Source organism: Anastrepha obliqua, chromosome 6, assembly GCF_027943255.1.
Source record: "Anastrepha obliqua isolate idAnaObli1 chromosome 6, idAnaObli1_1.0, whole genome shotgun sequence".
Lineage (NCBI taxonomy): Eukaryota > Metazoa > Arthropoda > Insecta > Diptera > Tephritidae > Anastrepha > Anastrepha obliqua.
This window is the reverse complement of record NC_072897.1, coordinates 50,182,520-50,201,342: the sequence shown is the minus strand read 5'-3', so window position 1 is coordinate 50,201,342 and position 18,823 is coordinate 50,182,520. Positions and strand designations below refer to the sequence as shown.

The 18,823-nt window shown below is 38.0% G+C and overlaps 1 protein-coding gene across 2 annotated transcripts in view; it reads left to right on the top strand.

Moving 5' to 3' along the window:
- The first annotated feature begins 8,267 nt into the window (after positions 1-8,267).
- Positions 8,268-18,823, top strand: part of LOC129250830 (glutamate receptor ionotropic, kainate 2-like) — a 64,073-nt gene continuing 53,517 nt past the window's right edge. Inside the window, exons 1-2 of one of the 2 annotated variants that reach the window (XM_054890416.1) lie at positions 8,268-8,525; positions 8,652-8,697. In XM_054890416.1, coding sequence (XP_054746391.1) covers positions 8,304-8,525; positions 8,652-8,654 — 225 coding nt within the window. In that variant the 5' untranslated portion in view covers positions 8,268-8,303 and the 3' untranslated portion in view covers positions 8,655-8,697. Of the gene's footprint in view, positions 8,526-8,651; positions 8,698-18,823 lie in introns of those variants that run through there. The other variant, XM_054890415.1, reaches the window with a different exon arrangement.

The window sequence follows — 18,823 nt, the reverse complement described above, 5'->3', positions numbered from 1 at the left end:
TTAGGCGACCTTAGGGGCCAACGAAATTCGGAGTTTCTTGAAATCAGTTTATTGGGAAATTTTCGACGCAACTCTGTCATAACAGTCTGGGCTATGTGAGACGTTGCCCCATCTTGTTGAAACCACACAGAGTTGAAAGGAATTCTCTTTCGGCGTAGTTCTGGATAGAAAAATTCTTTCAGCATTTTCAAATAACGGTCTCCAGTAACCGTAACGGTGTGACCATTTTCTTCAAAAAAATAAGGCCCGACAATACAGCGTGAAGAAACCGCACACCACACTGTCACGCGAAGAGGATGCAATTCCGTCTCGTGGAGTATCTGTGGGTTATAAGTTTGTTCACAATGCCGTTTAAATCGAAATGGGCCTCATCAGACATGAAAAGGCAGTTTAACCTGTTTTGGTCTTCTTCCACCATTTGCAGGATCTTCTGGCAAAATTCCAAGCGAATCGGCAAGTCTGCTGCATTCAGTTTGTTAACCATTTGAATTTTGTAGGGAAATAAGTATCAATCTTTGTGCATTATTGTTTGCAAATACTGTCGGCTGACACCAAGTTGAGCAGATAAGCTTCTTGTTGAAACCCTTAGATTGCTTTGTATAGCTGCAGCTACAGCAGCGATCGTTTCCTCCATCCGAACTGGTGGGTTTCGATGATAAGGCCTTCTTGCGACTGTTCCTTGCTCAGCAAAATTATTCACCAGTCTCATTATGGTCCATCTGCTCGGGGGATCGCCGCCAAACATCCGCCTGTACTCTCTCTGTACCAAAACTACGGACTCCAGTGCGTGATAGCGGCGGACTATCCTAATTCTTGTTTGTGTGTCCCAGTTATCCATTTTAATAAATTTTAAAAATCAATCTGCAAATTAAAACAAAAATGGAACAGATAACTTAAAAAGAAAAAAAGTTTTTCCATTTTTTTTTTTGGTAGCGGCTTTCATCAGCCACCCTGTACCTGCTGAAGATGTTTTCGATGTTCTTCGAATGATTTCGATGCAACACATACGTCGTCGAGGTACGTAAGAACAAAATCAAGACCATGAAAAACTTCGTTTATTATGCGTTGAAACGTCTGGGCTGCATTTCGTAGACCGAAAGTCATCTTTGTGAATTCGTATAGCCCGAAGGGCGTAGTGATGGCCGTTTTACAGACGTCATCGGCATGTACAGAGACTTGATGGAACGCCTTCTGCAAATCAATTTTCCAAAAAAATTGTGTTACCTGCCAAGACATTTGCGAAATCCTGCAGAAACGGGAGTGGGTATCGATCCGGCACGGTTTGCGCATTGAGGGATCGATAATCCCCGCAGGGTCTCCACGATCCGTCAGCTTTGCGCACCATATATAGCGGACTCGCCCAACTGCTGCTTGATGGCCGGCAGATTCCTAATTTCAAAAGTGAGTCGAATTCAGCGCGGGCAGCTGCTAATTTTTCGGGCGAAAGTCGTCGCGGGCGCGAAAAGGCAGGTTGGCCTTGCGTTATAATTCGATGAACTACATTGGAATTCGTCGTTGTACCCACTGGTAGTGGCCGGGTGATATCAACGAATTCTTGCAGAATGTCAGCGAAATTTGATTCCACGTTGACAGTTTTTACACTCACCGAAGGTGTCATATGAATTGCGCAAACAGATTTTAATTCGGTTTTACTATCTCGTAAAAAATCAGCGCCGATGATAGCATGAGAAACGTCGGTAATCAAAAAATTCCAAACGAATTCGCGGCGTAAATTTAAACTTAATTTTAAAATGACTTCACCATACACTCTAATAGGTGAACCATTCGCGGCAAACAATTTTAACTCGGTTGAGTTAGCTCTAGCTGCCCTCGTATGTGACGGTATTACTGACACATCAGTATCAATAAGAAAATTAATTTTCGACGAAGAGTCAAAGATACGAAGCCGGTAATTTTTAACGATCTCAGGTTGTTTGCTGGTACCTGAAATCGCTGCAGCTGAGCAGCATTATTGAGATGATTGTTTTTGGGAAAACGCACATGGCTTGCGACACTTCATTGCTTTGTCGGCAAATGTCCGATGATACCAACAAGAATGTCCCGAAGTGGCATGTCGGTTGTCGCGCCGTAGGCTCCTTGCTCGAGAAGGTGACCTTGATCGAAGAGGACGGTCCTTCAAGGTTAAATACTTTTGCATGTTTCGAGTTAATTCTGCGATTTCGCTTTTGAGGTTAGAAATTTCGTTGTGTGTAGACACAACATCCACATGACCGTTTTGCCAACCGATGGATTCCACGATGGAATCAGCAATTTTAGCTTTTTCGTCGAGAGACACTTTTGCTACTATTACAGCTGCTTGTACATACGGTAGAAGACGCGTTACCCACAAGTCGTGCAATGGGCTGTCGTTGAGCGTGCTGCCAGCAACGCGCTTCATCTCACTGAAAAGTTCGGTATATCTTTGAGCACCTTCTGCAGGCGCCGTTGCTGACTATCAGTGAAATGATCAGTTACCTTCTGCTTAATGTACCGATATTTTCCGGTTGACGGTGCTGTCTCGATGATCGACCTAAGCTCAAGTAGTTTAGGCGGCGAAAGGTTCGCTAAAACGATATGAATTTTCTGGAGTCAGAATATATGAGCGAGGCGTGAAACCAGAATTCTAAGGCGTAAAAGTAGGCCTCAATGTTCTCTTCACTCATTTGCGGCAGTGGAATTCGTGGTACTGTGTTGTAATTTTCGGTATGCACAGCATCCGAACCGCTATTACCATGTGGGATTCTTGGTGCTGTGGTATAATTTTCGTTGTGCGCAGCATCCGCGTCGCTATTGCTAATTGCCATGCTGTCGTTCAGAGACATGGTGTGCAAAATTTGCCAAGAAGTGCAGGAAAGGTGTGGTTATGTGGATTTTCGATGTGCACACTTGCAAACAAACGGCAGCAATTCCAAGTAAGCGGCGAAAATTCAATATAATGGACAAACATTTATACGATAGCTTTTTTAAAACGTTCGGGGTCACCAATTTGGATTTATTGTGATTTATTGTTAAGGAAATTAAATTTACAACTTTAAATTAGTTACCGACACGAGCCCGATCCAAAAAGAGAAGAACATTGAAATTGAAAATGAAATGACAGCTCATGCCAGTAGCACGGTGTTGCCATAGCAAAATTAATATAAATTCAACATATCAAATCTTAAGGCTAGTGTAGAATACAATTAGTTTGTGGGTACGCCACATACATATATATACATATACCTATACATATTCATATATATATATTATATAGCTCTCTAATATAGCTTTTAGAGTATCCCTTATTCAAATACTGCTTAAGAACCATACTGGAATTTCTAGAACATGTATTTTTTTTATAGATTTACTTGCGCTATTTAAACGTTTCGTTGGGCGAAATCCAATCAAGCATTTTTCTCACTTTTAGGCGAAGTAAGACGTTCTGAGCGTTTTAAATTAGATGCCTTTAGTGGCGATTTAAAAGCGATATTACACTTCTGGGCAGTTTTGTTCATAGTGAAAACAACTGTGACCATGCTTTTAGTTTCAAAACCGAAAATAATATCAGCCAACAGTGTCTAAAATTTCTACTTGACATTACACACTTGAGTTGTGAAACTTTATAAACCACTCGTAATTTTATAATTTATAATTACGTAAATTTTTTCAAATCATATCGTAATAGCAGGGAAAAGTTGCTACATATCAATACAAATTCAGGAAAAAAAAGAAATTTCAAATCGGTTAATATCTTCCGTTCGCGCATTGCATTTAAAATTTACAAATTTTATCCCAAATCTTGCTGATTTACGATAACTTGTAGAAGTTGTGAATGATTAAAGATCGAGCTCACTTTTTATACATAACACTTTTAATTTTCTAATCTATCCATTTCTGTGGCTCTGAGCGATCAACTTTTTACAATTTTACACCAAATCTACTAAGGAAGCCTATGCCAAATGAGGCTTCCGTGAAAGCGGCTTACGGCTACTATAACACGTCTGTGCTTTAGATCGTCTTCCACTTGGTTACTTGTATTCCATCGTCTTTCTTTTCATTTTGCTTTTGATTCTGGCATACCGATAAACGAAGTGCACAGAAGAGCTAGTACTCTCTGGTCATTACCAGTTCTGCTTTTACTCTTGTCGAACAGCGCTGTTTGGTCAAAAAAATTTCTATTCGATGTTCTTTTGAATTACATAGTTTACACAATTACTTAACATTAAATCGCTTCAAACATTTTAATCATGTCTCTTACTGGTAAGGACATACACTGCACATTTTTTGGTCCACCTAAACCACTGCTGTCATCGGTCCTTCCCACTAATACCGACATTATACAATGTTGGCAAGAAGTGAGGTACAAATGACAGTAGAATCTTCTGCTGCCAGTTCTGGTCAGAAGTTAAGCTTCACAGTTGTAGCAGATACTGTAGCTCATAAGACTGAGTCCCTTTATTTTATGGCTTCGATTCCAATAGTTTCCCACACAAGAGTTGTACAAAAGATCAAACATCCACATGATCGATACTACCCTCTTCGTAAATCTTATTCAAGGGACAAAGACACACCTGAGAAACAAAAGAAGTACAATGATTTTATTGAACAATCTTCAAGTACATTACTTGACATTTCGTCCTGCAAGTGCGAGATGACACTCAATTGCTTTTGTCAAAGAAGCTTTGACAAGTGTATTTGTTCCAGGCCGGTAACTATCAACTGCACATGCCCTAAAGATAGAAAGATACCTCCATTAGAAATCAAATTTTTATATGCTCAAAGATATCTCGGACAAGGTAAGATTGGGACAGGGGATACCAAAGAAACTCAAAAGCTTACATTAAAGTTGCAGAGAAAAGCTCGTCACTTAAGCCAGACCAACTTACCTGGACCTTCTTGTAGTAGCATTGATTCTGAAACAGAGATAACTCCTGAAGTTGACAATGATAAGAATGATCCCGATTTTCAGATCTCACGCTCTATTTCCTCCCAGTCAGCAAGTTCAAAAAATGCACAGATGCGCTATCACTTCCAGCAACGGCTTGAACAAGTGATCGTTTTGGAGTATTTGATAGAGCAGCAGCATCTATTGTGTCTAGTGCATTTAAAGACGTTGGTCTTATAACGGACAAAGATACTTCTTTTGTTGTTGATCGAAGCAAAATTAGAAGAGAAAAAGAAAAATGTAGACTAAAACTTATCGAATCGGGGAATGCAATAGAGCAATTAAACGATCCGATGTGTGTGTATTTGGATGGCAGGATGGATGACACTTTAGTTTTAGTTGAAAAAGGAAACACACGTTATCAATCTATAAAAAAAGAAGAGCACATTTCAGTAATAACAGAACCAGGCTCAGAGTACCTTTGTCATTTAGTACCTACTTCAAAAAGTGGAAAGAACACAGCATACAGCATTCCAAATTATTTTGAAGAAAATGGTATAAATCAATCTAATGTTGTAGTGTTTGGATGTGATGGTACGTCAACAAATACTGGGTGGAAGAATGGTGCAATAAAATCCATTGAAACGCGTTTAAAAAGACCAGTACAATGGGCTATCTGTCTCCTACATTTTAATGAATTACCTCTGAGGCATCTAGTTGAAATACTTGATGGTAAAACAACAGGTCCTCAGTCTTTCAGTGGGCTTCTTGGCAAACAGCTGGCTAAATGTGAATTTTTGTCCATCGTGGCTTTTCAGAGGATTGAATGCTCTCTTCCACGAACGCTTGACGCAATAAGCTTAAGTAAAGATCAGAAATACTTGCATGACATTGCCATTGCTCCCCAGATCTAGCAAATCGAGATACGGGACCAATATCACACTCTCGTTGGTTGACAATTGCAAACAGGTTCCTAGAATTATACATTTCTTTGCAAGAGCCATCTAAAAATCTCATTCAAATTGTAAAATACATTTTGTAATTGGTCTGAAATGAAACTTACCTGCCCCCCAATTTTAGACAGCCTTTCTTCTGAAGATATCTTACAATTAATTTCTGATAAAGAAAAACCAAAATTAACCATAGATTTAACAAATATTCCATGCCATACGCAAGCTGTGGGGCGTTGCGTAAAATTAGTAACTTAAGCGTCCTCAAAAGTGTATGGGAACGAGAGACGTGATGGGTTTATAAGAGCAACACTCATTTTTCGTACAGTTATGCCTCAATTGGACACTAAAGCAGACTTTGCCACTCTCGAATAAATAATTTTTCATCTTTGGTTGGTTGGTTAGGAAGGGAGTGGGTGGAACTCGTAGTACAGTCACCTTCACGCGGTGAGTTCTGAGTCGTCCAAAAAGGGCGGGCCAAGAGCTATACAAAACTTCTTTAAGACAGTGTGGTTAGAGGGCGCGCTAAGAGGGGAATAATTTATTCTACTTATATACTCAAGAAGACTTATACAAAAATTAAAATAGAGAAACTAACCACCCGCAATTAAGTAAATTTATACAAAAAATGACATTTCCCACTTCTTTTCAGGGGCTGTAGGGGCTTTGATAGAGCAGTAGACGTTTTTCTTTTCAAACTGTACCTGATGTTGTAATAGTCTACAAAAAATGAACTTTATCTAACATCATTTCCACCTCTTACAATTTTTCGAATATTTGTTCAATTTATTATAAAATTTGTAAATTTTAAATGCAATGCGCGAACGGAAGATATTAACCGATTTGAAATTTCTTTTCTTTCCTGAATTTGTATTGATACAGCCAGCTGTTTCTTCAGCAAATAATATAAATGGATTGGTGCTCAGTTTTGAGATTAAGAAAAATAGGTTACTTCCTGGTTGTTAAAAAAAAAACACTTGCTGAGTTTACCATTGATAACTGATAACTGAGTTTTTATTTCTTAAACTTTCTTATTTATAATGAATATTTGATTACTTGACAGTATTTAATTTGATTTACAATTCTAGGAAAATTGCATAATTTTGTTTACAACAAAATGTTTGTTTACAACAAAATTATGATTATTTGACAATATTCAAATCGCTTAAAAAATACTTATGAACAAACATTGCTTAACAAAATTGATTACTTTAAAATATTCAATAGTTCATTGGTTTTAATAAAAGCAGTAAAGTTTAAATAAAGGAAGTTGAAAAAAAAATACTTATGTATGTATGTTTGTTCATAAGAATATGAACATATATGGGGCATTCTTTCTCAACGGGAGACCCCTATCTATCCAAAAATGTTTTTGACCTAGAGAGTTCTCATAGGGCTTAAAATTTAGCTCTTTTTATCTACTTTTCAATACAGAGTGGCCAAAAACGAAATTCAAGATGGCTCATTTAATATGGCTAAAAATGTAATCAAAATTCATTAAATTCATTCTAATAACCTATACCAAAAGAATTCATTTCAACGGAAAGAGTTGTACGAGGTCTCAAAATTTAGCTAATAAAGTTTACTTTAAAATACAAAATGAAAAATTTTAAAATCCAAGATGGCGGCCACAACATGGTGGCTAATTTTTTAAAACTACTAGCACTGTAGGACTGACATTGCCGACGACGCCAAATTAAATCTATTTCTAGCAGATTTATGTAGTACTGTCACTTAAAAATCGAACGTTATTTAATCAAACAAAGCATAAAATAGTTATGCTCTTTTAAATGTAATAACATGCGTGAGTTTTAACTAATAAATCAATTTATTTTGTTTCTTTCACATGAAAATATAATATATCACTATATGCCGCTCTCCCTTTGAAAATATTTTAGACGTTAACTTTAAGACGAAATTAACGTGCTAGGGACTTCAATTTTCGAATTAATAAAGCCTGAATCTATTACAATAACCATATATGGAAGTTCCAATAAAGGAACATACTCTTTGGAATAAAATGGGGAGATCCAGCGATTTCGATGGAATTGTAAATTATTAAATTACATTACTTTACATTCGCTGATCTTAAGTCCACGGACAGTTTTTCAAATTCAAAATGGCGAATCCACGGTGGTGGACTAAAATTTAAAAATTTGAGCTAAGGTTCTGAAAATTACCGGTCGAGTATTTTTTGGATAACTATCAGTGACACTCAATCGCGTTTTTGGGTGTGTTTACTACTATTTTTCGTAAAAAGCTGGTATAATAAAGACTTTACCCTTTACTTAAATTAAAGCTTGGGGTAACCCTATTTCGTTCAAAACTATTTTTTTTTCTTTTTGTGAACTTTCATATACGGTTATTATAGTTATCGGTTTTCAGTAAAAATAAAAATTATTTGAAAAATTTTAGTTTTTTAAATACATTGACTTTACGCTAATCTCTTTTAGGTTCCCACCAGCCAACCTACTCGTCTTTTTTCATTCATGAACCCTTTGGCCATGGAAATATGGTTGTACGTACTTGCTGCTTATGTACTTGTTTCGTTTACTTTATTCGTGATGGCCCGTTTTTCACCATATGAATGGAATAATCCGCATCCTTGCATGAAAGAGTCCGATATTGTGGAGAATCAATTTTCAATATCGAATAGCTTCTGGTTTATAACGGGTACCTTTTTGCGACAAGGTTCCGGTTTGAATCCCAAGGTAAGTACGCTTATTTTATTAAAGTGGTATAAAAACGGGTGCTCCATTAAGACCATCTAATTCGAATTTTGGAAGAAACCCAGTTTTATTTCAAGAGTTCTGAAGTTCTTATTTCTCTTTTTTTAGTAAATAATGTAGACATGGATAACAGTTTTTCACAATTCAAAATCAAAAAGTTTACCTGAGGTTAACAGACTGAACGTTTGGGGATTTTCTGATTCACTTAGTACTGTCATTTTCTGTTTTGAAAAACTGACATCGAATTTGTAAAAGCCCTAGTAGTAATTTATATGAGCTGAGCTCATAATTGCATATAAGATTATTATAGCTTTAGTCCGAATATAGGTTTAAGTTTCTACCATGCTGCGGTTTTGAGAAAATGGTTGATAAACATATTTATAAGTTTTTACCCCCGATTTTATCCTAACTATGACGTGAGCCATTTTTGTGCTTCATAATCGTGTGGAAAACAAGAAAGGGAATTTTGGAGACCTGTGCTATATATTTCTTGTATTGTATTTCTTGTTTCGTTTTTAGGGATGATTGGAAGACCAAAATGTTGAAGGTAATGAAACGTAAAAACTACGGCGGGTTGGTAAAAATTTTTTATTTTATCTTAATAAACAAAAGATATACAAAACTTACTTAAACCTATGAAAGTAGTATTTAATAATTATAAGATAACCAAAGAAAGATGTGCCGAAAGATATTAGTTTTAGGAGACGAAAAAATTGAGGTCTTAAGCAATTGTTAAGAGAAGACGTGAATCGTTTAGAAATATTCGCCCCTGGAGACGAAAAAAGTGTCACGTAATTATTAATAGTAAAAGGCTTTTGTTTCAAGCGTTTCGTCTGAGGAGATGAATACAACTTTGCAATTGTTCAGCAATAATTATGGATTAATATTTAATTTTTTTTGTACAACCTTATTCGGATTTTTGTTTCTGTTCCTTCAGATTTCGTGTTTATTTCGAGTGTTAGATTGCGCTATTTTGGTGAAACCACACTTCTTCGTGATCACAGAATTTTTAATTTTGAAAAACATCTGTCATTAGGTAGATCTCGAATTATTATCTAGGGGAAGGTTTTCGCAATTTCTGTAATTGTCTTAGCCTGTAAAGTTTTTTTTCAGCCAATTGTAACAAAGGACATGAGGTAATGAATGATCTTGGCCAAACATGGCGCATATCGGCATATCACTCTTCATTTGATAATTCCTAAGGTGGTGATGCGGAAGCGTATTTTTTAATATTCAAATATAACCACTCGCACGTAGCTGTCAACCTCGCCTCCACGTGGCGCCCCCAGATTACGCTAAAGAGGCTCTGGCGACTGGAAAAAAGTGGTATAACTTTATCATCGGTTTTGAGGAAATGCGAGACACCCTTCGTTTATGCATGGGGCTGACAACTCCATCGCAATCAATGACCTTCTTGTCATTAAACCTTTAGGAAAGACTCGGATACGAACGGAAAATCATGGCAACGAATTTCGGCTAATTAAAGCTTATGAGATCAAAATTGGTGCATGGAATATAAGAACTAAAGTGAGTAGATATGACACCCTTATACTACTGGGGACTTAAATTCAAAAATTGGTAACAAGGATTTTGTTACAACCGAGGAAAGAAAGTACTCACCTTATTTGTCAACCAACTACACCGGACGTAGCCTCATGGACTTTTCGTTCAGTAGAAAGTTGTGGATAAGCAGCGTTTCTTTCTCGCATACTCATAGACAAAGGACATTCTACCATCGTTTCAGATGTTAAAGCAAGACTCTTTTTGGTTAAGAGTAAACTGAAACAGCATATTTCACTAGCAAACGGAGCGTAAATAATTAAACAATAACGCTCTACAAACTAATGGAGTAACCTGTTACAAATATCAATAAGAACTCTCACAAAAACTTGAGAATATACCAACTGGTTCCTGTTCAAATGAGGAACCAAATAAAAAGTACTCTAATTGAGACAGCTACAAAAACAATCGGCATCCGCCAGTATGACCGTAGGATATCATAGTTTGATAAGGAACACCCGCTCAAACGTCCCAGAATACCAGGGAAAGCGGCGAATAGCCTAAAGGATCTTGCAAAAGAGTCAATAAAAGTTCCGATCCGAGATATTGAATCTCGCTTCTCAGCCAGAGATGCTAAATAAATTTCTCGAAATATCAAGGAACAGACGTGCGCCTTCATACCGAAACTAAATATTTGCCTCGCTGTAGATGGTATGGTGCTGCTAGCAGGAGCAAAAACCCTCCGCGGTTGGCAGAAATAATTCTCTAAGTTGCTTACTAACGATGTCAACTCGCATGGCGATCCTGAGGATCATTTAACAGAACTATACCACACCGCAGAATTAGATAATCGGCTCCAAATGATGTTAATTCTGTGATACAAAAACTAAAAATCGAAAGGCAAGCGGTGAAGATGGTATAATTGCTTACAAAATTAGTGGAGCAAATTTGGGAATACGAAACGATCCCTAGGGACTGGCAATCTAGCTTAATATTGCAGGTCCATATAAAAGGAGATAAACGTGACTGCAACAACTAGGGGCATATATGTATGTATGTGCCCATAATTATGAAAGTAATCTAAGTCATATATTTCTTGTTTCGAGATATTTAATGAATTGCGTTTGAACGAGTTAAAAAGTATTTTTATATTATGCCGCAATTTAATTTATAATTTTCTTAGTCTTTGTTGACAAGAGTGATTCATTTAGTATGTTCAGGTTTATAAAGGGTTTTCCAATAAGAGGTGTTATTTTGAAATTCAAAGAGAAATGCTATTTTTTAATATAAATGATCGGGTATTTATTTCATTATAAAGAGGAAGGTATGCCGTTAATAGTGGAAAATAACATCAGGCAAATGACCACCACGACCACGCTTACAGGACAATATCCTTTTTATAATTTCCCGTAAAAGATCAATGGTTTCGTTGCTTGTGTGGCATGTAGCGCCGTCTTGTTGAAAATAAACATTGTCCAGATCAATAACATCCAATTCCGGCCATAAACACATAATGATATTCAACTTCAATGCGCTTAGTGAAGTTCCCAAACTTTCCAATTGCTACTGCGCCTGAGTTAGCTTCAAATATTTGTATAGGCTTTTCTATTTTCAAATTGAAAGCGTCATTTCAAATTTCTGAAAAATAATATTACGGTTACTGCTTCTGGCAATGCAGTATTCTCAGCGAGTGTTGAACATTTTGTAACTTTTTTTGTTTATGAGTTTTCCAAAAAACTAAATTTTTATACATTCTAATAATAAACACTGTTGTTGTTTTCCTATCAACAGAGAATGTTAATGAGATGAGAAGGCGCAAATGTTACTGTAACTATTTTTAGTACAATTGAGATTTGAAAGGTTTGTAGTAAGGGATTTTAGAACACCGACTTTATAGACACCACACTGAGTTTTGCCCACACAAAAATTGAAAACACCACACATCTTTCACCTCAATACTCAACACATCTCTCACCTCGACATTAAACCAATAAAATATTTACTATTTTCTTATTTTTGAAATGATAAGCGAATACGTAAAATTTATTGCATAAAATTTTTTTCGATTACATTCAAAAAAGAATAAATTAAAAAAAACAATTTGAAAAAAAAAAAAAATGGCGCCGAGAATTGATGTCAAGTCATGCATTTGGAAGGGATAAAGGTGCGGTGCGTTTGGTTCTGCGACTGCGTTGTGAACCAAGGTTTTGTGATCTCTATGTACAGTGACCGACAAAAGTCTACATACATCCCTCCCTTTCGTTCGTCTTAGCGAAAACCAAATCGATTCTTTAACATAAAACAACACAGTTATGCTAAAAAAACGCAAAAACCGCGTTGACAAAAGTATACATACAGAACCGGTTTCCTAGCTTGTACTCTGATATCCTATGTTGTGATAATGGTAAAATACCGTTTGTCTATTTCTTCCCTTTTCTTATGTTTGTTGCTTTGCTAATATTGATTTTAGTTGCAATTTGAATACTTAAGCATGTACAATGGCTCCTCGAAAAGAAATATCAGTTGATGTTAGAAATTTAGTCATTCAGCACAGGAAAGAAAAAAAATCATATGGCGAAATTTCAAAAAACTTAAACTTCAGTCGTGCAACGTGTAAAAATAGTGGTTCCAAGGAAAATAAGCCGCGCAGTGGACGCCCGAGCAAACTATCTCGCAAAGACTTCAGCTTAATTCTAAAAGAAGTGGGCAAAAATCCAAAAGTTTCTGCTCCGAAAGTGGCCGAGGATATAGCAAGCTCATCCAACAAGTGTGTTCATCCAAGAACAATTCAAAGAGCTCTGAGCAAAAACGGCTTTCATAATAGAACACTTCGAAAAAAGCCTCTTATTTCTGAAAAAAAAACCGTAAACTTCGCCTGGAGTTCGCCAAAGCATACAGGGAAAAGGGGATAGATTTTTGGCAAAAAGTTTTGTTTACAGATGAGTCGAAGTTTAATTTACACATACGGTAGCGATGGAAGAGCAAAAGTGTGGAGGGAAAAATATACTGCACTGAGTCTGAAGAATTTGGTATCAGCAGTGAAGCATGGTGGCGGCAATGTATGGGTTTGGGGATCTGTTGCTGCATCTGGAGTAGGAAGATTAGTATTTATTCAAGGTAATATGGATCCTTATAAATACAAATCACTATTGGAAGGGAATCTGAAATCTTCGGTAGATGATTTGGAGTTTGGTCCAGGTTGAGTCTTTCAACAGGATAACCATCCAAAGCACACAACACACATTGTGAAGGATTGGCTGCTTTACCATGCTCCAAGGCAATTAAATACACCACCGCAAAGCCCAGATGTGAATATTATTGAACATGTCTGGGAAATTTTAGATCGAAAAATTAGAAAAAATCCGATTTCAATCGCTTCAGTACTCAAAGAACGACTAATAGAAGCTCCCAACAATATAACTTCTGCAGAGTTAACAAATTTAGTCACCTCGATGCCACGACGGCTTCAAGCTGTAATTGATGCTAATGGTGGACCAACTAAATACTAAGAAGCAATATTACTTAGAGTTAAGTAAAGTTCTTCACACTGGAGTAAGATATTTGTATTATGTAGACAGTACTATGTAGACTTTTGTCAACGTTGGTTTTAGGTTTTTTTGCCGTAGCTTTGCTATTTTATGTAGACTTTTGTCGGTCAACGTAGATATGCGTGCGCGTGACGCATATAAGTTTTAATAAATTCTGAAAGTAATTCACGACGTTTTTTATTACATATGTATGTACATACATACATAAATTAACGTACTTACTATATACATAAATGATGGTATATGACAATATAATATGTATGTATGTACATGTCAATAGGAGGTATTTTCGTTCACAAATAAAATAATGGTCTAAGATAAATCAAAATTTATTTTAATTATATTGCATGTCAATTTATAGTTTATGTATTCTACGGCAAATTACATATGTATGTATACATGTACATTTGTATATGAAAAACAAGGATGCACAAGGGCAACAACAACATCTTCCTTTCATATGTACATATGCATGTATGCACAAATAACCTTGACTTATTTATTCAAATGTCCCAACACATCACATTCCTACAAGAAATCAGATACACACACGAGTTTATAAGTGTCTTGCATTGCTTAGATCAGTCTTACAAACGGGTCCTCATGCAAAGAACTTTTTTTCGCATGGGCGGCCTTCGCCCGCGCTTCAAAAAAATAACCCTCATCAGTCCAAGTCCGGCTACGCAATCCAAAGTATTTTTGCGTAGAACTCATATTCGCGTGGGCGGCCTTCGCCCGCGCTTCAAAAAAATAACCCTCATCAGTCCAACTTTGGCTGCACAAACCACAGTATTTTTGCGTAGAACTCCTTTCCGCGTTAAAACCATTGAACCCTAAATTAAAACGTCATATGCGTTTGTGTAGTAAGGACGCACAATAACCCCCATGCCCATTATTAACACTATACTCAAATACTTAATTTTTGTTTTCATTTGCAGGCATCCGGCAACACCATACTGTTCCCATTCCAATCTTCTTCTTATTCGCGTTTAAAATTGGAAAGTGATTGTATGGACAGCAAATGTATTTGGATTTAATTTTAATGAAAATAATTCGAATATAAGGATAAGGAGGTGAAAAAGTTTTCGCGGTTTCACTTCATTTTTGACAATTCATACATATGAGAAGGCGCAAATGTTAAATGAGCTTTTTTCGAGTACTAATTTATAGATTCATAGTTTATTATGACTTGTTAAAAATGACGATAGCACCGTGTTCGTCTTACGTGATAAACCGAATGACTCTTTATTTATGCAAAACGGCATCTACTCGTACCAAACGCTACCATCAATGCCTCCACGGCTACTACCCCCCTGATAGCTCGGCACTACCAACCGCCACCACCACCAATACCTCTACGGTAAGGAGCCTATCGGACCAACACTACTCCCCTGACTTAACCCATCCCCTTCCCTCCATCATCATCAGGCCGCAACAACAACATCGGATTGTACAGCAGGCCCAACATAAGCAACCGCATGCATCCCTCACCCCTCGAGTTACAACGACATCACCCAGAAGCTTTAAGCTTCTGCGATTCAACTGTAACGGACTCACGAGCAAGGTCGACGAGATAGTTGTCTTCATGAGCCGGCACAGTATCAAAATAAATGCGGTTCAGGAAACCAAGCTGCACGCTAGGTCCTCTCTGATCACCAGGGATGGCTATAACGCGCACAGACACGATCGCGAGCGCGACAATGGTGGTGCCCTAGCGTTTATAGTCCACCACACAGTGCAGTATCGTCTCATCGTTGAAGGAATCGACCACAGGGACAGCACCTTAGAATGTCCAGGCATAGCTGTCCGGACAGGCGATTCCGAGCTTGAAATTTTTAACATTTATATACCCCCTGTCACCTGCTGCCCGGCAGGATATCAACCTGATATAGGTGCGCTCATCAGAGGTGAAAACCGATTGGTTGTAGGTGACTTTAATGTGCATCACGATCTTTGGCATTCAAGCCTGCCAAATGATCGTAGGGGACAGCAATTGGCAGAGCAAATAGACGATTCGACATTCAGCACTGTGAACGACGATGCCCCCACCAGGGTAGTGGGCAATTGCAGCAGCTCGCCTGACCTAACAATAGCTAGCGCGGGTCTGATAAATAGCATAACCTGGCGACCTATGCTATCGCTTGCATCAGACTCCTTGCCCATTATCGTCTCAATTGAGAGACCTGCCGACTTTGTTTCCGCGAACCACCTCTCCTATTGTAACTTTACAAAAACTAATTGGCCGGCTTCACGGAATTCACCGAAGAAACCTTCGCCGCTCTTGCTGCGGCTCGCTTCATGCCAGCTGGAAGCTTCAAGGGCATCTGTCCTCATTTCCCAGCTGAAGCAGCCTGCTTGGCAAACGAGCGTGACCACCTACGCCAGGCCGATCCCGGGATCCCCGCATAACGGATCTCAATTTGGAGATCCGGCAACTGGTAGACCAACACATGCGAACTAAATGGGTTAAGCACTTGAAGACCTGTAACCTCACCTCTGGGGTGAGTAAGCTCTGGTCCACCGTTAGGTCCCTGTCGAACCCTACGAAGCACAACGACAAGGTGACTATCACCTTCAACGGTTGTACTTCGTTGGACCCGAAGAGATGCGCGAGCTATTTTAGCCGGCTTTTTATTCTGCATCCTCCGGCCGACAGAACCAAACGTCGTGCTACCAGAAGGCTGCACAAACTGACGAACGACAGTGCGCCACTTACTTTCTCCGGTGATGAGGTTCAGGAGGCCATCAACAAATCAAAAACATCTAAAGCCATTGGCCCTGACGGACTAAACGCGCTGATGCTGAAGCACCTGGGACCATTGGGAGTAGGATTTCTCACAAGGGTCTTCAATCTGTCCTTGGTCACTCTCATCATCCCTGACAAGTGGAAAGCAGGGAGAGTGGTCCCACTACTGAAACCTGGGAAACCCGCCAACCAAGGGGAATCTTATCGGCCGGTAACTCTCCTTTCCCCAATAGTGAAGACACTTGAAGCCCTCTTACTCCTACTCCCACTCTTCACGAAACACCTGGCCCCAGCCCCACACCAGCACGGCTTCCGACGAGTGCATAGCACCACCACTGCACTCACCGCCATAAACGCCCAAATAAACCGCGGGCTTAACTAAAACCGCCCCTGCGAGGGGACTGTCCTAGTAGCCTTGGACCTGAAGAAAGCTCTCGATACAGTCAGCCATTCCACGCTACTATCTGAGCGGTCGTCAGTGATTTTTCGAGATCAAACATCAAAACAGAGGAGGATAAAGCAGGGTGGTGTCCTTTCGCCCTTGCTGCTCTAATTCTACATCTGGAAGCTCCCCCAACTACCAGCGGGAGTTTCCCTGGTCTCATACACTGACGACTGTACGATAATGGCGTCGGGCAACACGTCGATGGCCTATGTTCCAAAGTGAACAATTACCTCACCGACCTTTCTCGCTTTTTCACTGCGAGGAATCTCTAACTTTCCCCCACTAAATCCACGGCGACCCTCTTTACCAAATGGACAAAGGAGAGCAAACTGTCCCTTAAGGTAAAAGTCGACGACACACCAATTTCGACGGTAAAGAACCCCAAAATCTTGGGTGTAACCTTTGACAGTTTGCTGTCCTTCTCTGCGAGTTAGTATCGATTTTACGATATGAGAAAAAAGAAATATCTTTTTTATAATATATTTTAACCCCGAAGTGCGTGTTTATTTTCGATATTCCTAAGACTAACTTCTTACAGAAATCTTACTGCTATTTATACTATTTGAATGCGGCGGTTGTTGTCGCATTGGGATAATTCGTTGCTGATTGTGTATTGTTTACTTTTACTTGTAGATAGCTATTTGAATGTTTATGGTTTGTTTTGGTGATACCGAATTTCTATTGTTGTTTACTTGATAATGTATGTGAAAACAACTCCTATCGGCTTGATGTTGTTTACTTGATAATGCATGTCTATTGACCATGGACTGAAGTGATTAGAAAAGAAGAAAGTGAGGCCGTTAACTCCCCTCCTTCTTAAGACGTAGCGTCCTCGCTATGGTGATGCTTTAAGTTGCTGTTGAAGACGGTTCATTTCGAGTTCATATAATTCTTCAATTTGCCTTCGTCTGTTAAGCATCTTTCTATTTTCGCGGTATCGGCAGAGGTGTACCATACCGCAAGTGATAACTTCCAGGGTTAAGAATCCCATTACTGTGAAGAACGTAAACTGTACAGAATTTTTTTCAATAGGTATCAAAAATGTTGAGAGTTTTTATATATTGCTGAATTTGTATAAAGAGGAAATTTGTATATTATCTTGAGGAAAGGATGCAGAGTACTTCAAGTTTTTCGTTATTTTTGTTGTGTTTGATTTCCCTCAGTTGTAGTTGATGATTGTAATATGTGATATTATCGATGTTTGTGGATTCATTAAAATGTATCAATTTAGGGCCGGAGATATGCATATTGTTCCAAGTGTGCTCGTAGTCTGTCAAAATATATCCATTCTCTAAGATGCGGAGTGGAGCATCATTTTCGTGGATTGTTTCGCATTGTGCAGAGTTGTACTTTAATATTTTTATAGTATGTACAATTGTCAGAGGGTTCTGATTTACAAATAAAGTTATTCATATAGTTTTTACATTTAGATATTCTTTGATAATCGATACATTTTGCGATTTTAGGGTATAAATTAATTTTACCATGCTTATGTGCTAGAGGATATACATTAAATAGGCTACATTTAGTTTCGAGGATAGGATATTTGTATATTGTTATAATTGCTTCTTGTAGGTAACAGATATGAATATCGGCATATTCTAATATATTAATTATTGGAAGATCCAACTTTTCGTGTTTTATTAAATCGAACACATCTTTAAAATTTAATATCGTACTCATCTTTCAAATTTATTTATAGTGTTCGTTATTGATTGAAGTTCATTATCAACTTCTGCTATAACAATTTTTTCGGTTATTGCTTTGGGATCGAGGGCTTCGAGTATTCTCTCGAACTGTGAATTAATTGTTCTTTGCTTATTATTATTTTCTATTAGCGCATTAAGTGTAAATTTAATTTTTAATTTAATTTAATTTAATTTTCATCGTGGTCTGGTGTGCCAGTGATGAATTTTAACATGGAGCCAAGAAAGTTAAGTGATCTTTTGGGTCTTTAAATATTTGGAATGAGTTGAGTTTTCAGGGTTTCAATTTTGTTCACTAAAATTTGAGTTTCAGGTTGGTTTTCTAAATTATATGC